General features: G+C 44.3%; 1 protein-coding gene across 1 annotated transcript in view; it reads right to left on the reverse strand.

The window, feature by feature from the left end:
- Nucleotides 1-18,765, reverse strand: part of Colec12 (collectin subfamily member 12) — a 160,795-nt gene that overhangs the window by 133,115 nt on the left and 8,915 nt on the right. Inside the window, exon 2 of the mRNA XM_021659651.2 lies at nt 10,621-10,671. Coding sequence (XP_021515326.1) covers nt 10,621-10,671 — 51 coding nt within the window. The remainder of the gene's footprint in view (nt 1-10,620; nt 10,672-18,765) is intronic.

The following is an 18,765-nucleotide window of genomic DNA, read 5'->3' on the forward strand; positions in this document are numbered from 1 at the left end:
CAGAGCTCTGTGAGATAGGGGCCAACATGGCCTACACAGAAAGTTCCAGCTAGTGCCACTTAATGATACCCTGTCTCTAAAAAAAAAAAAAAAACTGGGGGTGGGGGGAGGCTGGAGAGATGGCTCAGAAATTAGAAGCACTGTCTGCTCTTCCTGAGTTCAATTCCTAGCAACCACTCGGTGGCTCACAACCATCTATAACTGGGATCTGATGCCCTCTTCTGGCATACAGGTGTACTTGCAGTCAAAGCACTCATATACTCAATGGCTGGCTCTTTGACCTCCCCACCCCCCAAGGGAGGAGCAGTCCTGTTAGGCCACAGAGGAGGACTTTGCAGCCAGTCCTGAAGATACCTGATAAAACAGGGTCAGATGAAAGGGGAGGAGGTCCTTCCCTATCAGTGGACTTGGAAAGGGGCATGGAGGAGATGAGGGAAGGAGGGGTTGGAAGGAAATGAGGGAGCAGGATACAGCTGGGATACAAAGTTAACAAAATGTAACTAATAAGAAAAAAAATAAAATAAAATAAAATAAAACAAAACAAAGCACTCATATATGTAAGATAAATAAATAGATCTTTTTTTAAAAGTGAGGATTTTCTTTTTTTTACACTAACTTTTGTTTATTGAGAAATAGAGACAAGGGGAATTCTTTATTTTTGTTTTATGTATATGAGTGTTTTGGTTTCATGTGTGTTTTGTGCACTATATGTTGCATGATGCCCTTAGAAGTCAGAAGGCAAAATTAATTAATTAATTAATTACAAAAATTACAAAAAAGAAGTCAGAACTTTTAAGGACTTCTGAGTCTCTCTCACTTTCCTGACAAGTCCAGAATCTTTTACCCTCTACAGCACATGAATGAATTGATCTTTCAATCAAAAGGGAGTCACGAAAAGTAATTATTCAAGTAAAAAAGGGAAGCTTGAATCAACCAGGGCCAAAAGTGTGTATTCAAAACTATACAAGGATAAAAATAAAGTATCAGAAGAAGCAGAAAGTGATGACTTGGGACAGGAGAACAATTTCATAATATTTCATGTGGCAAGAGTTGTATCCACAGATATTTAGTTCCTCTTCACACACTGAGACACATTCCTTAAAAAAAAAAATCTGCTTAAAAATCTAAATGACTCTGAGATTCCATCTAATACCAGTCACAATGGCTAAGATCAAAAACTCACTCAAATGACACCACAAGCTGGTGAGGCTGTGGAGCAAGGGAAACACCCTCCATTGTTGGGAGTGCAAACTTGTACAAACACTTTGGAAACCAATCTGGTGCTTTCTCAGAAAACTGGGAATACTCCTACCTCCAGACCCCATCTACACCACTCCTGGGCAAATACCCAAAAGATGCTCTACCATACCACAAGGACATTTGCTCAACTATGTTCATAGCAGGTTTATTTGTAATAGCCAGAAACTGGAAACAACCTACATGTTCCCTAACCAAAGAATGGAATTTACACAATGGAATTCTACTCCACTATTAAAAGCAAGGACATCATGAAATTTGCAGGAAAATGAATGGAACTAATAAATATTACCCCAAGTGAGGTAAACCAGACTCAGAAAGACACACATGGTATGTACTCACTTATAAGTAGATATTAGCCATATAGTACAGGATAACCATTCTACAATCCTTAGACCCAAAGAAGCTAAGTAACAAGGAGGGCCGAAGAGAGGATGCTTGAATCTCCCTCAGAAGGGGAACTAAAATGGATATCAGAAGTGAATGAAAAGAGAGAACTGGGTGGGAGAGGGGACTGGAAGGGAAACGAGGGTGCAGATCAGATGCGGGGGGGGGGGGGCTGGGTTGGGAGGTGAGAGGGATGGGAGAGAGAAGGAAACCGATGGGGGTGGGTAAATCTCTGGGACAAGCTGAAGACTAGTGACAGGGTAGGCTCCTGGGAGGATATGGGGGGGGCTCTAGCTGAGACTCCCAGCAGCGTGGGATATGGAGACTTGATGTGGCCATCCCCTACGGCCAGGCAGGACTTCCAGTGAAGGGAGGGGGACACCAACCCACCCACATGTACTTCCACCCAAAATTTACCCTGCCTATAAGGCTTTCAAAGACAAAGATGGAGACAAGACTGGCCCAGCTTGAGATCCACCCATGGGAGACAGCCAACCCCTGATTCTATTAAGGATACTCTGTTAGCATAACTGTCCTCTGAGAGGCTCCACTAAGCAGCAGATGAAAACAGATGCAGAGATCCACAGCCAAACATTAGGGGGAGCTCGGGGAGTCTGCTGCAGGAGTTGGGGGAATGATAGAGGGACTCAGAGGGGACAAGAACTCCACAAGAAGACCAACAGAGTCAACTAACTGAGGATCCTGGGGGCTCACAGAACCACCACCCAAAAAGCTTGTGTGGACTAGACCTAGGTCCCCTGCACCTACCTATGTAGCTGATGGGCAGCTCAGTCTTCGTGAGGGGCCCCTAGCAATTAAGAGTGGGGGCTGCCGCTGACATGGAGTCTGCTGCCTGCTTTTGGATCACTTTCCCCTAGCAGCACTGCCTTGTGGCCCTCAGGGGAAGAGGATGTGCTTAGTCCTGATGCTGTTCCACATGCTCTGGTCGGCCGGGGGGGGGGGGGGGTCTCCCCTTTTCTCAGAAGAAAAGATGGGGGCAGAGAGGGAACAGGATGGGAGGGTGGTACTAACAGAAGAGGCCAGCCTGGTCTACAAAGAGAGCCCAGGATAGCCAGGGTTCTAAGTACAGAGAAACCCTGTCTCAAAAAACAAAAACAAAAACAAAACAAAACAAAAAATATATTCAGGAAAGGCTATGTGACCCTTTCTTTCATATGAAAATGGTTTTTAAAATAGGCAAAATATAGGGAAAAGAAGAAAATTTACGTATTAATCACATGGAAATGCATTGACCAGCATTTACTTGTAAAAGAAAAGGCTAGGCAGGGATCTAGCCTGATCAATGAATCTTCTGCAGGAGGGAAGTGGTAATATTGGGGTACATCCTATTGGCAAATGAGGCTGTGAAAACCACTAATGGCACAAAAATGATGAAATCTCCTTAAATTATTTGAAAAAAGGCAATGGTCAGAAAACTCCCCTTGAGTTTTAGGGAACTCATCTGCCTGCCTGAAAGCGAAAGGGCCCAGATGAGCCATTCCCTTCTAAGAAAATTCAGCCTGGAAACCTGTTTGGCATCCATCTCTCCACATGCCATCTAACACCAAATTCTTATAAAATCAGAAACATGAATCAACGGCCCCTCCCACTAAGTGCTGCAAAAGGCTTTGAACATTTCAAAGCAGCCCTCCCTCCGAGGGCACCAACTCTCCCTTTACTTATCTCCCAGGGCTGGCCTTACTCCATATGTTGTCCCTTTTTTACCCGGAGATGTTTGGGAAAGGTGCAGCTCAAAGGACAGCTTCATGCTGGGTTCATTTAAATGCTCCCCACAGGAAGTGAGGACGGACTGGGATTCCTGACATTCCCATCACTGCCCAGCTAAACACTCCTAGGGTCAGTCTTCCCAAGGAAGGGGGTGGGGTAGGAGGGCACACGGCACACAGCACCCTCTGCAAATTAAAAAGGAATCCAAGCTTCTAGGAAGAATCCCAAATGAGGAGAAACAGCCCAAGCAGCCAAAGACGAGACACCCAAGTGTTCATTCTGAGCAACTTTACAAAGACAGTTCAGTGTTCTCCTGGCAAAACCTAAAGGAGCTCTCTGCATTGGACTGCAAGCATGGCTGATGAGAGGGCTTTGGTCAGTCCCCAGAAATACATCCAGACACACACTCCCAGACACACAGACAGAGAGAGACTTTTTGCAGTGAAAGTGGAAACTCAGCAAGGGCTCACAGTTAATATTTCTTTTCAGGTGTGTAGCCAAGCACATATTTGTGGTGATCTCCCAGAAGTCTAAGTGGTCCTCTATGCTTTTATTTATTTATTTTTAAAGTAATATTTATTTTATTTTCTGTAACAGTGTTTGGAGCATGCATACATGTATGCCTACATACCATATGCATGCAGAGCTCAGAAAGGCCAGAAGAGGGTGACAGATCCCTGGCTGGGAGCCGCTGTATGGGTGCTGGGATCCAAGCCCTGGTCTTCGGCCACACTCTTAACTGCGGAGCCGCGTTTCCAGCCCCTGCTCTATGCTTTTTCAGTTCTGAAGCCAGATGTCGTGACACGCCTCTAACTCCAGCCCTGTGGAGGCTGGGAAAGCAGGATCATGAGTTCGACGCCCATAGCAAGACTATCCCAAAACAAAGAGACGAAACAAACATTTCATTTCTGTAAACCCCTTATCTAAAAGCAGCTCAAAGTTGAAGTTTATGCCTTTGGAGGATGGCCTCAGAGGAGGGGCTGGTGACGAGGAAAGTGAGGAGGGCGTTCAGATCAGGGCTTGGTTCTAGTCAGCCCCTACTTCTCAAGTGGCTTCCAACTGTGGGATTCTCGCTGAGAAGAGTGTGGTGGATGGCACTCACCTTTAGTCCTGGCCACACCAAAAGCCTGAGAGGTCTCTTAGACCTAGGAGTTCAAAGGTTAGCCTGGGCAATACAGTAAGGCCTCAGCACTCATAAGAAAAGGGTTAGTAATAACAATAGTTCAATCCATAAATCTTTTTCTTTTTTTTTTTAATTTTGTTTTGTTTGTTTTGAGACAGTTTCTCTGTGTAGCTCTAGCTGTCCTAGAACTCGCTCTGTAGACCAGGCTGGCCACAAATGCCTAAAGTTCTGCCTACTTCTGCCTCCTAAGTGCTAGGATTTAAGGGTATGCACCACCACTGCCTAGCTCATAATTATTTTTCAAAGGAAAGAAAAAGCCAGGCTTATTTTGAAACTATAGTTGTAAGAGACACATGCAGTTGTAGATAATGATAATGATTCAAGGACATTCTTCATGCTGCCTTCAACTGCACCCCTCTTTTAGACTGTCAGCCTGTAACCCCTGAGTTTTTTTAGGGGTTCCTTTGGACTATTTTCATTCTATATTTACCAAGCCCTCTAGTTCCCTTTCATTTTATTTTTGTGATTTTTCATTTTTTCATACTCATTAATAACATTCCTCCCTACACCTCCCCCCCAAAGCAATTTTTGTCCAAGTTTGGTTGGTTTGTTAAACACAAACAGCAAATGTTTCCAGCTGCACATAGTTACTCACTATAAACCCTGAAATCTGCCCTCACTCTTCATAGGCTGAACCACATAGCTTACGTCCCTTCATCATTCCAATGTGGACATGTATTACCAAACCAGGCCACCATCCAAAAATAACAAGAAGAACCCACCGCAAGAAATCAATGAGACTGATTTTTGACTAATTTGATCTCCTGATCTCCCCCAACAGGCAGGTGGCAAGCAGGCCGGGGGTGGGAGGTGTGATGGGGAGCATCTCTGATATCCAGGGTGACATAAGGGGTCCCAGAGCCATGGGAAAGCTTTCTTTGTTTCTTAATTACTGTTTTATGATGCTAGGGACAGAACCCTAGGACTTGGCAAACACTGATGAGGCAAGTTCTCCACCACTGAGTTATATCACCAGCCTTTTCACAGACGATTTTATTTAAAGAAAGTAGAGAGCTGGGCGGTGGTGACACACGCCTTTAATCCCAGCATTAAGGAGGCAGAGGCAGTCCGATTTCCGTGAGTTTGAGGCCAGCCTGGTTTACATAGCTAGATCCAGGACAGCCAAAGCTACACAAAGAAACCCTAACTGGAAAAGCTAGAAAACAAAAACAAAAAACAAAAAGAAAGAAAGAATGTGAGAGACAGACAGAAAGAAAGACTGGGGAATAAATAGAAAGGTCTCATTAGAGTAAATAGCATAAATAGAGAGGACCAGTGGCAACAATTTATTTCTGTAATCCCAGCAAATAAGAAATAAAAGCAGGAAGAGCCACAAGCTTGAGGTAAACCTGGGCTACACAATGAGACTCTACACACATACACACACACACACACACAATGGGCTGGCACCTCATGTCTCAGAAAAGACCCTCTGTCAAGCTGTAACCATAGTTACATCTCAATTAGCTCTGCAGACTAAGGCCAAGAGATGCTGACCCACAAAGCCTTATTAAAACCTGAGAACTCTCACTTAATTAACTCTTCAAAGATTCCTCTTGTTGAAGTTTTTTTTTGTTGTGTAACAAATCAGTTGCAAAGTTGTCAGGCTTCACTCTGTCTCATTTTTAGACACCTTTCAGAACTTTCAGAATGGGGTTTGACATACAGAAAGCCTAAAGGAAAACAGACCTGGTGAAGACTAAAGAAGTCTCTAAAAAAACAAGGAACGCCTGCAACCAAAAAATTAATACAATATATACTAGACCAAAGATCAGACATTTTTGCATACTATAATCTGTTGAATCTGGAAAATGGTTAGTATTATGATACAAATATTATCAGCAAATGTTTCTGGATAACCATGAATGAATAACTTTGGAAAAGCCTACTCAGAAATGTTTTGCTCCAACAATGGCCCCTTTGTTTTGAGAATAATGAACTCCTGGCTCATCTCAAATTCAAGTTGTTTTTATATAAGTAAGGCATCTCTAATATTAGACAATAACAAAACTCTCAATGGTATCCAGTTTCCTTTTGCAAAAATAAAAGCCAACACAACAGCCATGTTTGGGGGCATAGTCACACCATCCCGACTGCTTAGGAATGAGGATTCACACTCTGACATTCTGAAATGGCTGTACAAAAATGCCAACCCTGAATATCACTAGGGTGAAATACAGCACAGTGCCTACTCGGCGCCTACCCGGGGCCCCTCTCAGCTGCCCTTTGATAGATAAACTGTGTGGTACTTACTCTTCCTTGCTGGTGTCAACAGCTTATGGGACACAGGTAGAATGCTGAGGCTCATAAGTGTCTTCCAGTAATGCGGACACCAGGGGCAAGGCCCAGCAGCCAGCCTGGTAGACAGACATTTTCTACCTTTTAGACTACTATCAACTGACTGCAAAGGGACTATTCAAGCTTACTCACACCTAAAGAAACAGGTCTATGGCTCTGCTGCATTCAGGGACTGGACTGAAAACCTATTTACCTTCTTAAGAAGTTCTACAACCTGTAAAAAGTCCCCAGTTCTCATCAGTGGGCTTAGAGAGAGAGGCTAGACCCACATTAGGATTCCTGAGCTTCAGGGTGCTGTTCTCAGGCACGGAAGTTGAGAGGTCACCTCAATCTAATGTAAGATCCGATCCCAAGATACTAGCCTAACAGTTAGAAAACTCAGAATCTTCTAACCCCAGATCCAGTTAATTCACTTGACTAAGGACCAAATCTACCCATGTCTCATCTTCTGTATCTGTGCAATTAAAGGCAGATTTCTACTCTAGCCCTGTGCAAGAAGGCGGTTTTCTTTGAAACAATCCAAAGCCTCCCAAAAGCGGGATCATCTTTTTTTTCCCTCTTTTGTTTGTTTGTTTGTTTGTTTTAAGATAGGGTCTTATAGAGCTGGCCTAAAAGTCAATATGTAGCTGAGGATGACCTTGAACTCTTGGTCCTCCTGCCTCCACCTTCTAAGTGGTGGGATAACAGGCCAGTGCCACGGAGCCAGGCTCAGGAACTCCAGGGTTTCTCAGCTCAGCCTCAGCCTAATTTTCTGTCCGCACTGCCTGGTACCATTCATTCTCTCCCTCCTCTCTGTTTGTGTTCTCTGGATATTTCTCAGTTCATTACATGAGAAGACCCTGAGTCACCAGTTGGCAATTCCCATGTCTAATTTAACCCCATAAACTAAAATCCTTTTCAAAATGTGCTATTTTTTATTTTTGTACCAGCTCCCTCCCCACCTAACTAGAATGCGGTCATAAATTAACAGATGTTTTCTGTGTCATGTTTTTAATTCTGCCTCAGTTTTTGTGTATTTAATGTATTTCTTTAGTAGTACTGGGGCATGGAGCCAGGTCTTCATGCTGCTAGCCAAGGGTTCTAATACTCAACTATGTCCCTATACCTTTCTAAGGTCTCACTAAGGTCTCACATGTCCAGGCCATGAACTTGTGATCTGCCTGCCTCACCTCAGCAACTGTTAGAATTACAGGCATGCACCACCACACCCAACTTGGGTCACTTTTTTTAAAGAAATGTTTTCTCAGCCAGGCACATTGGCACACACCAGTACTTGGGAGGTCGAGGCAGGAAGATCAAATATGCACTCAGCTATAAAGCAAGTTTAAGGCCAGCCTGGGCTACAGGAGACCTTCCCAAAACCTCTTTCACTTCTTCACATGTCTACTGATTTCCAAAATATACACAGCCATCACAATATTTATTTTCCAGTGTTTTCTGGTCCATGTGTTTTGTGGTCCTTTGTAATTCTTGGTTTCATCTTCAGTTCTACTACTCTCCTTCCTAGTGTCTCCCCCCAGGGAAATCAGAACAACACACAGTATGGATCCAGAAACCTGCTGCTGTGTGGAGGGGTGGCAGGCCAGGGCCCAGGCTGTTCTGCCAGGACATGGATGGAGAATTATGGGCCTCCTGTGGCTGCATTCCCATATTAAAGCCCCAGTTCTTTTCCCAGAAAGAAACATAGAAGTATGTTGGTTCCAGACAGGAAAAAAAAAAAAAAAAAAACGCTACAACAGCAGCTGGGGGCTGTTAACTTTCATCAAAGTTCAGCCAGAATGCTTCAAGTAATAGGAAGTAGAGTTAGTCTCTTTATATTCAGAAATACACACACCCCACCCAAGCGTCTCTATTTCTTATGACCAAGGCACAAAAACAAGTTGTTCTCCATTGCCTTTTACTGTGGGTTGGAGCAGCAATGCTTTACTGATGTTTCTCAGCCACACTGGAAAGCCTGAGATGCTGGGTCAGAGCATAGTTCAAGTACTGTAGCCAGGTAGGTGGAGGGTGGAGTGTTAGCTCCCTGTGGCTGCTGAACAGCTCACGGCACACACCACACATTTCTCCCCTTTGAAGTCGAGCTGGGGACAGTGTTCTTTGTGAAAACTTAGCACTTGGGTTGAAGAAGCAGGAGGATTTTAAACTTGAGGACAGCCTAAGCTTCATGGCAAAATTCTGTATCATGCCAACAAGATGGAGTTGCCTGTGTCAGCCCTCCCAAAACTAAGAGTGAAGAGGCCGTGAAAATGGGTTCTTACGCATGGGCACCCGGCACTAACTATATCTGTTCTGACCCTGGTTTCTACCTGTGTTCTGTTTATTATATCCTGTTGCCAAAAAGACACCGTCCACCCCAAGATGGAAGTACTAAAATAGAAAGTGAGGGACTTTAACTGGCCTGGCAGAAATGAAGATATTCTAAAGCTCTCTCAGTCGATCAGATTATTAAAATCATTAAGCCCAAATATATGGAAATTTTTCCAGAACCCTCATACTGGAAGAAGGAAAGGACACCTGCCAGAGGAAAGGAAAGAGATTTCACATGGCTCTAATAACTTGCCAGACCCCTAACAGGATGAGACAGAAGCCCAAAGCGTGATGGGTCAGTGGCGGGTGGGACCATGTTTTGGCTGGGGCTGCTTAGACGCATATAACCTTGGCTTTCTATTTAAGTATGGTCGCACTTCAGGACACTAAAGGAGGGCTTAGGGGAGTTAGGGATTCTCTGCATGTCTTTGTCCCTAATGTGGCTGCACTGAAGAGATCTTTCTCTGCTTTCTACTTTCAGTTTGACCCTGGCTTATTAAGAATGGGTGGCTGGACCTGGCTTGAGGCACATAGTGACCCTCAAGCTCTATAGCAGGAACAGAGATCACAGTGCAGCAGCGGAAAGACACAGTGAGTGGCTGCTGTAAAAGGTCCCCACAAACAGGGAGATTTAAACACAATTTATTTCTCCCCTTACTGTCTTGGAGGGCCAAAGTCTGAAGTCAGCTTCAGCTGCCTTATATAAAAGGGTCTGATAGACTGTTCTCCCTCTGGGAGTTCCAGAGGAAGAATCCATTCCCTTGTTTTCATAAGCATCTAGAAGCTACCAGAATTCCTTGACCTGAGGACCCTTCCGATCGTGCTTCAGTCAGTGGGATAAGCATGTTTGGCATCAAGTTTCCCCGTGCCTTCATTTCATAAGGACACTTTGTGGTAGTTGGGGATCCAGTGAGTAAGTAACCCAGAATAATCCCACATTCTTCAATGATGGCTTGTCTTTTTTGCCATGTAACAATCAGGTTCTAGCGCTACAGTTGCCAATACCTTTGAGGGGCCATTACCCACACTTCCACAGTGCTCTTACTCAGTTGGGCTCCTGGAAAAAGTCTCCCTCTTATTTATCTAATATAATTTACGAGCATAAGGCCTGGAAATAGGGAAGACACAGGCTTGTGACTGGCATCGGAGGAACTTCCTGAGTGTTCTGTTCCTTCCCGGCTACAGACCCCCCTTCCCAAGGTATTGCAGCTGAGCTGTCTGTGGTCTGTACTCAGCACACGCATCGCTTCCCTTGGCTTGCCTGCAGCTCTTGTCCCACAAACCCTCAGAGTTGTACAATCATCCACCTGTCACAGAGAAGCTCCATTCTGAACCACAACTGGACTTCAAAGGACCAAATGTTCACTTGTGTCAAAGTCTCACTACATTCCTGCCACTAAGATTCTGTTGCTGTGACCTAGGCTGAGTGACGGGAAAGAACGAGCTTGGCCACGACTCACCAAACCTCTTGTAACCGAAGGACTGCACCTCCTCTTCCTCCGCAAAGTCGTCTGTAGATAGAAACACACAGTGTTAGTCCTGGCAGGGGCACAGCAGCACAGACTGGGGTGATGCAACGGCCCTGACCCTAGCCACCAACACCCTCCCCTTCCCTTACGATGCCTATCCCAATGGCTTTCTTTCTGCTCCTGGATGTCTCCCGAGGCATCTGAGGAGGATCATTACCCTCTGCATGGGCTAGAGTGCTCTTCCTCCTCAATAATTCCTTCCAATCTTCTTAGCTAACTGTGACTCCTTAAAGATGCGTTCCTGGAACATCCAACCTCTTTCTATCATACGCATTCATCTCAGCATTACTCTTTGGCGTCATCCTCATTTGGTTACATACGTATACAACATGTGTAGATGTATGCTCATTGTTGTCATTGTACTTCCTATCTAAACTGACACAAGTAAACCCACATTGCTTAGAACGGTGCTTGTTGAAGAGCAGAGACTTAATGAAATGTTAGTGAATGAATTAACCAACTGTCTAAGCCGTTATCTGTTCAAGCCGTCCCCTTTAGATACTGCCATCGACTACTGCAGCATCGCAGAACCCCCTGATTGCTCTTGAAATGACAATTAGATTCTTCCCCACTCCTCCTGTCTTGAAAAACCAAAAGGACAACTGAGGTAAACAGATGGTCCCCAGCCTGTCAACAGACAGTGCTTCTGTGGAGTTACATCAGCCAGGCCTCCTACCAAAAGCCATCAAGTTATCTGAACTCAGACATGACAAGATTCCTAGCCCCGGGCCAAGTGCTCACTGTGTGTTTCCCCAAGACACTGTCAGGCCAGGCCCTTCCCACAGCCCCTGATCAAATACACACTCCTCCATTTACAACCAGCAAAGCTATATCCCAGTGAACTCACCATGTGATAAAAGTATTCTAACTTTAGGATATCCTATGTTGGATATAGTCAGAAGGAAGCAACCAGACATCATAGCTTAAAAATACAGTAGGCAGCTAGGAACTTCCTCAGCAGTTAGGAGGATTTAGCATTCTTATAGACCAAGTTTAATTCACAGCCCCCACACTAGAGGCTTACAAGTACCCTTAACTCATAGACTGCATTGACTGTTTTCCTTGTGAAGGCAAGGCTGATGGCTCAAAAAAAGCCAATAGATAGATAGATGAGAGATAGATAGATGGATGGATGGATGATGGATAGACTGATAGATAAAATTAAAATACAGTTTCTAGGGCCAGAAAGATAGCAAGGTTGGTGAAGTGCTTGCCCTACAAGCATGAAGACTGAGTTCAATACCCAAAACCCACATTAAAGGGAAAGGAAAAAAAAAAAAACCATTTGGAATCCCCATCCATGTACTATTGAAGAATAGGTGGGTGGATCCTTTGGGCTCACTGGCCAGCTAGCCTAATCTAATCACTGAGCTCTAAGATAGAGACATTACACAAAAGGGTCGGAAGCAGCTGAGGAACAACACCCAAGGTGACCTCTGGCCTCCAAATGTATGCATACACACATACACACAAACACACACACACACACACACACACCTATATGCTGTACACACAAAATAAATAGATAAATTTAAAGCATAGTTTCTGTTGAATATGTATCTCCTCTTCACCACCGTCAAGTCCAACAATTTCTGTTCTTGACTTGGCAGTGTCATTGCTCCACAGAGGCATTCTCCCTGCGGGCAGCCAAGCTCAAGGCAGCAACTGCAGCACCAACCTTAGACCAAGTCATCATCCTTCTTTCAAGATGGTGACTGGCTTTCAAGGCGTCTCATGAGGGAAGAGATAAGACTTCTGTGACTGTCTTCTTCAGCCCCAGCAAGGCTGTATAAAACGAGGATGTGCCGGAGAGCTACAGAATTACTGAGAACCTGAAATACAGTTTAATCCAACACAACTGAGTCAACTCAGAGAAATGCTATGCCACAGTGTGTCTGCAGATACCTAGGTGGGACGGCATTTGAACAGACTACTGCTGCCCACTTGCCACCTAGGATGGGGAGCTTGATTTGGTATCTAGAAGCCAGGTAGTGATAACCAAAGGGATCTTCTCACTTCAAGGCTCAGCACTTCAGTTCTCTCCTCACAGGCTGTCAACAAACAGCTTAAGGTCTTTGTCCCTGAGCCACGACTGGACATTTGGTCAAGCCCATACCAAGACTTTACTAGTCTTGACTCAGCAATCTTTCACATCAACCTCCAAAGTCTGTTCCCTTCTCAAAGAGAAAACCTTATCTACCGTTTCCATTCAGAAATAAATTCATTAATGTGTTCATTCAATAAGGTTGTTCCCAGGGATATCCAGTGATAGATGTCTGTAATTCCAGCACTTGGAAGGTGAGAGCTGAAGAATTGGTAAGTCAGGGATAGCCTGGACTACCTAAGAGCCTGTCTCAAAACAGACAGATAGAAAACAGATAGGCAGACAGGCTAGAGGCCAGATAAGAGCACGTGTTGCTCTTCCAGGACTCAGGTTCAGTTCCCAGCGTCCTCACTGTGGCTCACAACCATCTGTAGCTCCAGTTCTAGGAAATCAGAACTTTCTTCCTGTCTCTGAGACACCAGGCATGAACACAGTACACATGCATACATGTATGTAGGCAGGTACTCAATACACATCAAATAAAATAAATCATAAAAAGTCAGCATCCTCTGTGTATCTATGACTCTTTTCTATAAAATGGTACAGAATTTACATCTAACCTTCACACATCCTCAAACTCTTCAAATCCTCTCTAGATGACTTTAATTTCTAATGCTTATGCAAATGTAAATGTTGCCTACAGCTTAGGGAGTGAGTGGTGATGAGAGAAGTCAGAATCTGTTCCAAACAGATACTTTTGTCTAGTATTTCAATCTACCCTCGGCTGAAACCAACAATGCAGAACGTGAGGCTATGAAAGGCTGACTGTGCATGTCTATATCATAGCCAAGTGGTTAGGATGTAATAATGATGTCAGTTAGCCATTAGCTTTCACGGCCAGCTGCAGCCTTTCGGCCACAAGATCTACTCTGCATTAACACTCAAACACTGGAGATCAAGGAAATGTAAGTTAAGATTTCATAGTGAAAAAGCAGCTACAGGTTGACACTGCCCCTACCCCAACATTAAACAGCTTCAGTCTTCCAAATGAACCTTTCCCCCACCACAGCTTTTCAGGTCTACCAGTAGCCTGTCTGTTGTTCCTTGTCTGATTTTCCCATGCATTAGAAATAGTCCTGTTTTAGCAAGACTCCTCTTTCCTGAAATCTCCCTGAGAACCTCAATTTTTCACTATTTTTGTTACCAAAATGTTCATCTCCCTCCAGGTTAATGTGCTAAAAGGAACAGCAAATGCAGTGAGGGGGTGAAAGATTACAGAGAGGTCATGAAGGAAGCAGTGAGGAGGCCAAAGGAATCATTGAGGGGCTGAAGGATTCAGTGAGGAGCTAACAGAGAAATAGTGAGGCACTGAAGGAAGCAATGAGAAGGTAAAGGACACAGTGAGGAAGGAGCCAAAGAAATTACTAAGGGGCTGAAGGAATCATCGAGGGACTGAAGGACACTGTGAGGGACTGAGAGATACAGTGAGGATCTAGGGGAATCGCTGAGGAGCTGAAGGATGCAGTGAGGAGCAGAAAGATGAAATGAGGAGCTGAAGGATGCAGTGAGGAGATGAAGGATGCATGAGGAGCTGAAGGATGCAGTGAGGGGCTAGAGGAAATAAGACCCACTCACATTTCAGCTCAAAGAGGATATTCTGCTCCTGGTCTTAACTCTCATCCCAAAAGGATTACCCATTCTTCCAATAATTGTTTACAGCATCAAACTCTGAATGTCAAAAGAATCTTATGAGTCATGAAGATTCTCATAAAGTACCGTAATAACTTCTGACTAGGATTATCAAGAAAAATCTTCTTACGGAAGTGTCTTAAATCAGTCTTTTTCCAAGTTTTTTCTTTGTGAGGGTAAAGGGTTTGGAAAAGGACACCTACTAGATCCCAAGGCTGGGGCCTGAGGTGGGACACAGGAGACTGTTTAATTTTGTCTCCCTTAAACATTCTTAAAAGTTGACTCTAGAATCCTCCTTTCCTACCCTTCAAAGTCAGTTAAGCATTTGCTTTTGCCTAAGACCTGAGTGTGCTTCCCTGCTCTCACAGTAGATGAGTCATAACTACCTGTAACTCCAGCCTTCTTCTGGCTTCTTCAGTAACTGCATTTATGTGCACAAACCCACACACAGACATACAAACACATAATTTAAAACACATAAATTAAAAACAAAAACAAAAGGAAGGAAGGAAGGAAGGAAGGAAGGAAGGAAGGAAGGAAGGAAGGAAGGAAGGAAGGAAGGAAGACAGGTGTGGTGACACACGCCTATAATCCCAGAACTCTGGGAGGCAGAGGCAGAGGCAGAGGCAGACCGATCACTTTGAGTTCAAGGCCAGCCTGGTCTACGTAGAGAGTTCCAAGCTGGCCAGAGCTGCAGCAGTCTCAGGGGTTCAGAGGTTCTACAGTCTTTAACTGGCCCTGGGTAGCAAGACACACATCATAGCTACAGGGGGTTAGCTGCAGGAAAGCAACGCTGCTCCCTTCAGGTACAGAAAGTGAGAGGATAAAACAAACACATTTCAGAGTGCCAGCTGCTAAAGAGATTCGGCTGCAAAGAGATTCCAGCTTTTGTGAATCGCCTTGATTGGCACCATCCTATAAGGACAACCTAGGACAAATAGCGTGCCTTGTATAGAGTGAGAAAAAGGTTCTGAGAACAGAACAGAATGTTACATAATATTGGCTGTTTGTGGTCCTGGGAATCCAACCCAAACCCAGTGTGTGCTAAGTAAGCACTCTTCCTCCAAGCTATATCTCCTGCCTGCTTTTCACTTTTTACTTTCAGACAAGGTTTTACTGAGTTACACAAGCTGACCTTGAACTCACTCTGTAGGCAGGTCTTGAACATGGGATCCTCCTGCCTCAACCTCCTGAGACGATGGAAATACAGGCCAGGTCAAGTTGGACTAGTTATCTTAATTGAAACTTTAGCAATTTAGAACTTCATCCTACCTTTCTGACCTCTAGCATGTCCCACTGCTAGGGATATAAACTACTCATTCTCTTTCCTATGGCTTTTGTACCCTACTCTAGTTTGTCCAACAGTTGCAAGTCCCTTTAGCCTTTGCATTTTTCTTTTTCCTCACGTTCTTGGATGCCCAGCCCGGTCACAAGCCTGACCCTCTTTGCTAACTGAGCAGCTGGGAAAATGTATCAATAGGCTCTGTAGGAAGACAATAGTTAAGGAACTTGAGAGGTGGAGGGAGGAGGATTCAAGGTCATTCTTGGGTACATAGTGAGTCTGGGGCCACCTTAGGTGACGGGAAACCCTGCCTCCAAAAACCAACCAACGAAACAAACAGCAGTATCTGGAGGTGCTACACAAGCAGCCAAGAGAGAAAAACAATCAGCTGACCCACACCTACTGTTCAGCCTACAAATCACAACAAAGATACGGCCAGCAAGAGCTGGCCAACGGTGCAATAATGGCATTTTATCTTGTGGGTAACCAATGACTGTCTAGGGGACCTGGGGTCCTCTCGATAGGAGAAAATCCATGCCTGCTCCTGTAAATCTAACGACATGGCTGGGATGTTGAAGGACCTCAAAGAAGCGCCTACTAGTGCCATTTTCCTAAACCAGTATAATTTCTAACTACATTCTAAATACTTAGCTTTGGACCCACATATAATTGTAGCTTTCACCTCTCCAAGAAGCTTCTTTTTGTGGCAATGGGGACAATTATTGAGATCCACGACTGGTCAAAATGCGGAGAATGAAGTGACTATGGGGAGCCCAACCCCAGTCAGTGCTCCATATATAGCACAGACCCCACATCCAAAAACATCACAGAAGAGGAGGTGGAAAGAGTCTGTGTGTCAAAGGACCAGGATACCTGCCCTAAGACAGTGTCTTTTAGACATAACAGGAATGCTAAACCCATGAAATCTCAACAATATAGCTGTTTAAACGAGACCTGAACAGTGACACCCCCCAGATGCAATGCGTAGATGCGAAAATTTTCACAGGGCCCCATCCCTAGTTGAAGAGCTGTGGAAGGCATCTCTTGTGTCTGTATGGAAGCATTACCTGTCAATAAAAGCTGATGGCCTGCCTATTAGCTGAGGCTGGAAATAGTAGGTGGGAGTTATAGCAAATGAACTCTGGGATGGAGTGAGAGGGGGAGGTTGACTCCAGACTCAGAGAAAGATGGACGCATGAAACCGGAAGAGAGGTAACCAGCCACATGGCATATGTAAGATAAACAGGTAATTAAGTTACGAGCTAGTTGAGAGAACAAAGCCAAAGCTTATGGACTAGGCCATAAATACAGGGCCTCATGGTCATCCCAGGAGCTGGGGTGCAAGAGGAAATGGACACAGTTACTAAGAGCTACAGTCAGCCAATGGATTGAGAAATAGAAAATCAGTTCTTTCCAGGCAGGAGCCCCTTGATAGGAGACCAAATCCCAAGCCGCCAGACCTAAACACATTTCCATATGAGCAACACTAAACGGAGGTGTGTGTGTGTGTGTGTGTGTGTGTGTGTGTGTGTGTGTGTGAGAAACATGATTTTAAAAGATGCTATGAATTTGAGAGGGAGTAGGAGGACATGGGAGAAGTTGGAGGGGAAAGAGGGAAGACGGAAATGATGTAAATGTTCGTGTATGAAATTCTCAAAAAAAAAATTTTTTTAAAGAGTACGGCTTGCCAAAAGAATTTTTGTTTTGAAATTAAAGTTTAGATTATTTTAAGTTATATTAAAGCAATAGTCTATAAATAATTACCAAGGCTGATGAGACTTTGGGGGGGGCATGCTTGTAATTCCTCTTAGGACCACATATGTGCTTGGCAAGAACTCTACCAGTGGGATGGTAGCTCACCCCTTTTCACTAAGTTGCCCAGAACAGCCTTGAACTCCTCCCTTAGCCAAGCAGTTGGAATTTAAATGCTTGTACCACCAGGACCTGGGAGGACTTTGAATTTGCTCCCCTATGCCTAGAATATTACATTTGATTTCACAGTAGCCCAGTTTCGTCTTCTGTTTTTCTTTCAAGACATGTTTCTTCAATGGCATTGTATTAGCTGCTTTTCTCATCAAAAGTTTAAGGAAAGTAGCCTAGCGGCACACCCCTTTGGGTGCCAAGCCGCACTTGGGAGGCAGAAGTATGGGGCCCAATTGGTCTACAGAGTGAGTCCAGAACAGCCAGGGCTGCTCAGAAAAAAAACAAAAACAAAACAAAACCCTGTCCTTAAAAAAGAGGAGAGAACAGCCAGGGCTACACAGAAAAACTCTGTCCTGAAAACAAACAAAGCTTTGAGGGTATAGTTCAGCAGGTGGGGAGGCGTGGTCCCACAAGTTACCAGCCAGGAAACACCAAGAGGTGAAAGCTGGCACACAGTGTGATTTCACCTTTTTTGTTTTTTGGTTGTTTTGTTTGGTTGGTTGGTTTTTGTTTTGTTTTGTTCTGTTTTTTGAGACAGGATCTAAGTAGCCCTGGCTGTCCGGGACCTCACTAGTAGACCTCACTAGTAGACCTCACTAGTAGGGAGGGCCTTGAACTAACAGTGATTCACTTGCTTCTACTTCCCAAGTGCTGGGATTAAAGGTGTGTGTGCTACCATGCCCAGCTTTTCTTCTTTTATTCAGTTCCGCTCCCCAGCCCATAAAACAGTGCCAGCATATTCGGGGTAGCTTTTCTACTCCAGTCCAACCTCTCCGGAAAGTTCCTCACAAATTCACCCAACATGGAATCTTATGAGTAATTCCAAATCCTGTCAAGTTCCAGACCAACTAACAGAGATACCCTAATAGAATAATATAACCTGAAATATAATAGAATTCAAGATAATAAATCAGTTCAAATCTTTCCTCCAAAAGAAAATATTTCTCTCCCTAACTTGACTACTTAATCCTCACCTCAGGCATGTTCCACCTGCTACCCATAATTCCAGTTGCTCATGCATTGTCTCAGTTTTGCCCTCCTGCCTGCAAGTTCTCTGGGGACAAACTTTATTCAAGTTATAGATTTCAACACTGATTTATATTCTAAGCACATACCAAGTATTTGTATGCAGGCAAAA

The sequence above is a fragment of the Meriones unguiculatus genome, chromosome 2 (assembly GCF_030254825.1).
Source record: "Meriones unguiculatus strain TT.TT164.6M chromosome 2, Bangor_MerUng_6.1, whole genome shotgun sequence".
In the NCBI taxonomy this organism is placed as follows: domain Eukaryota; kingdom Metazoa; phylum Chordata; class Mammalia; order Rodentia; family Muridae; genus Meriones; species Meriones unguiculatus.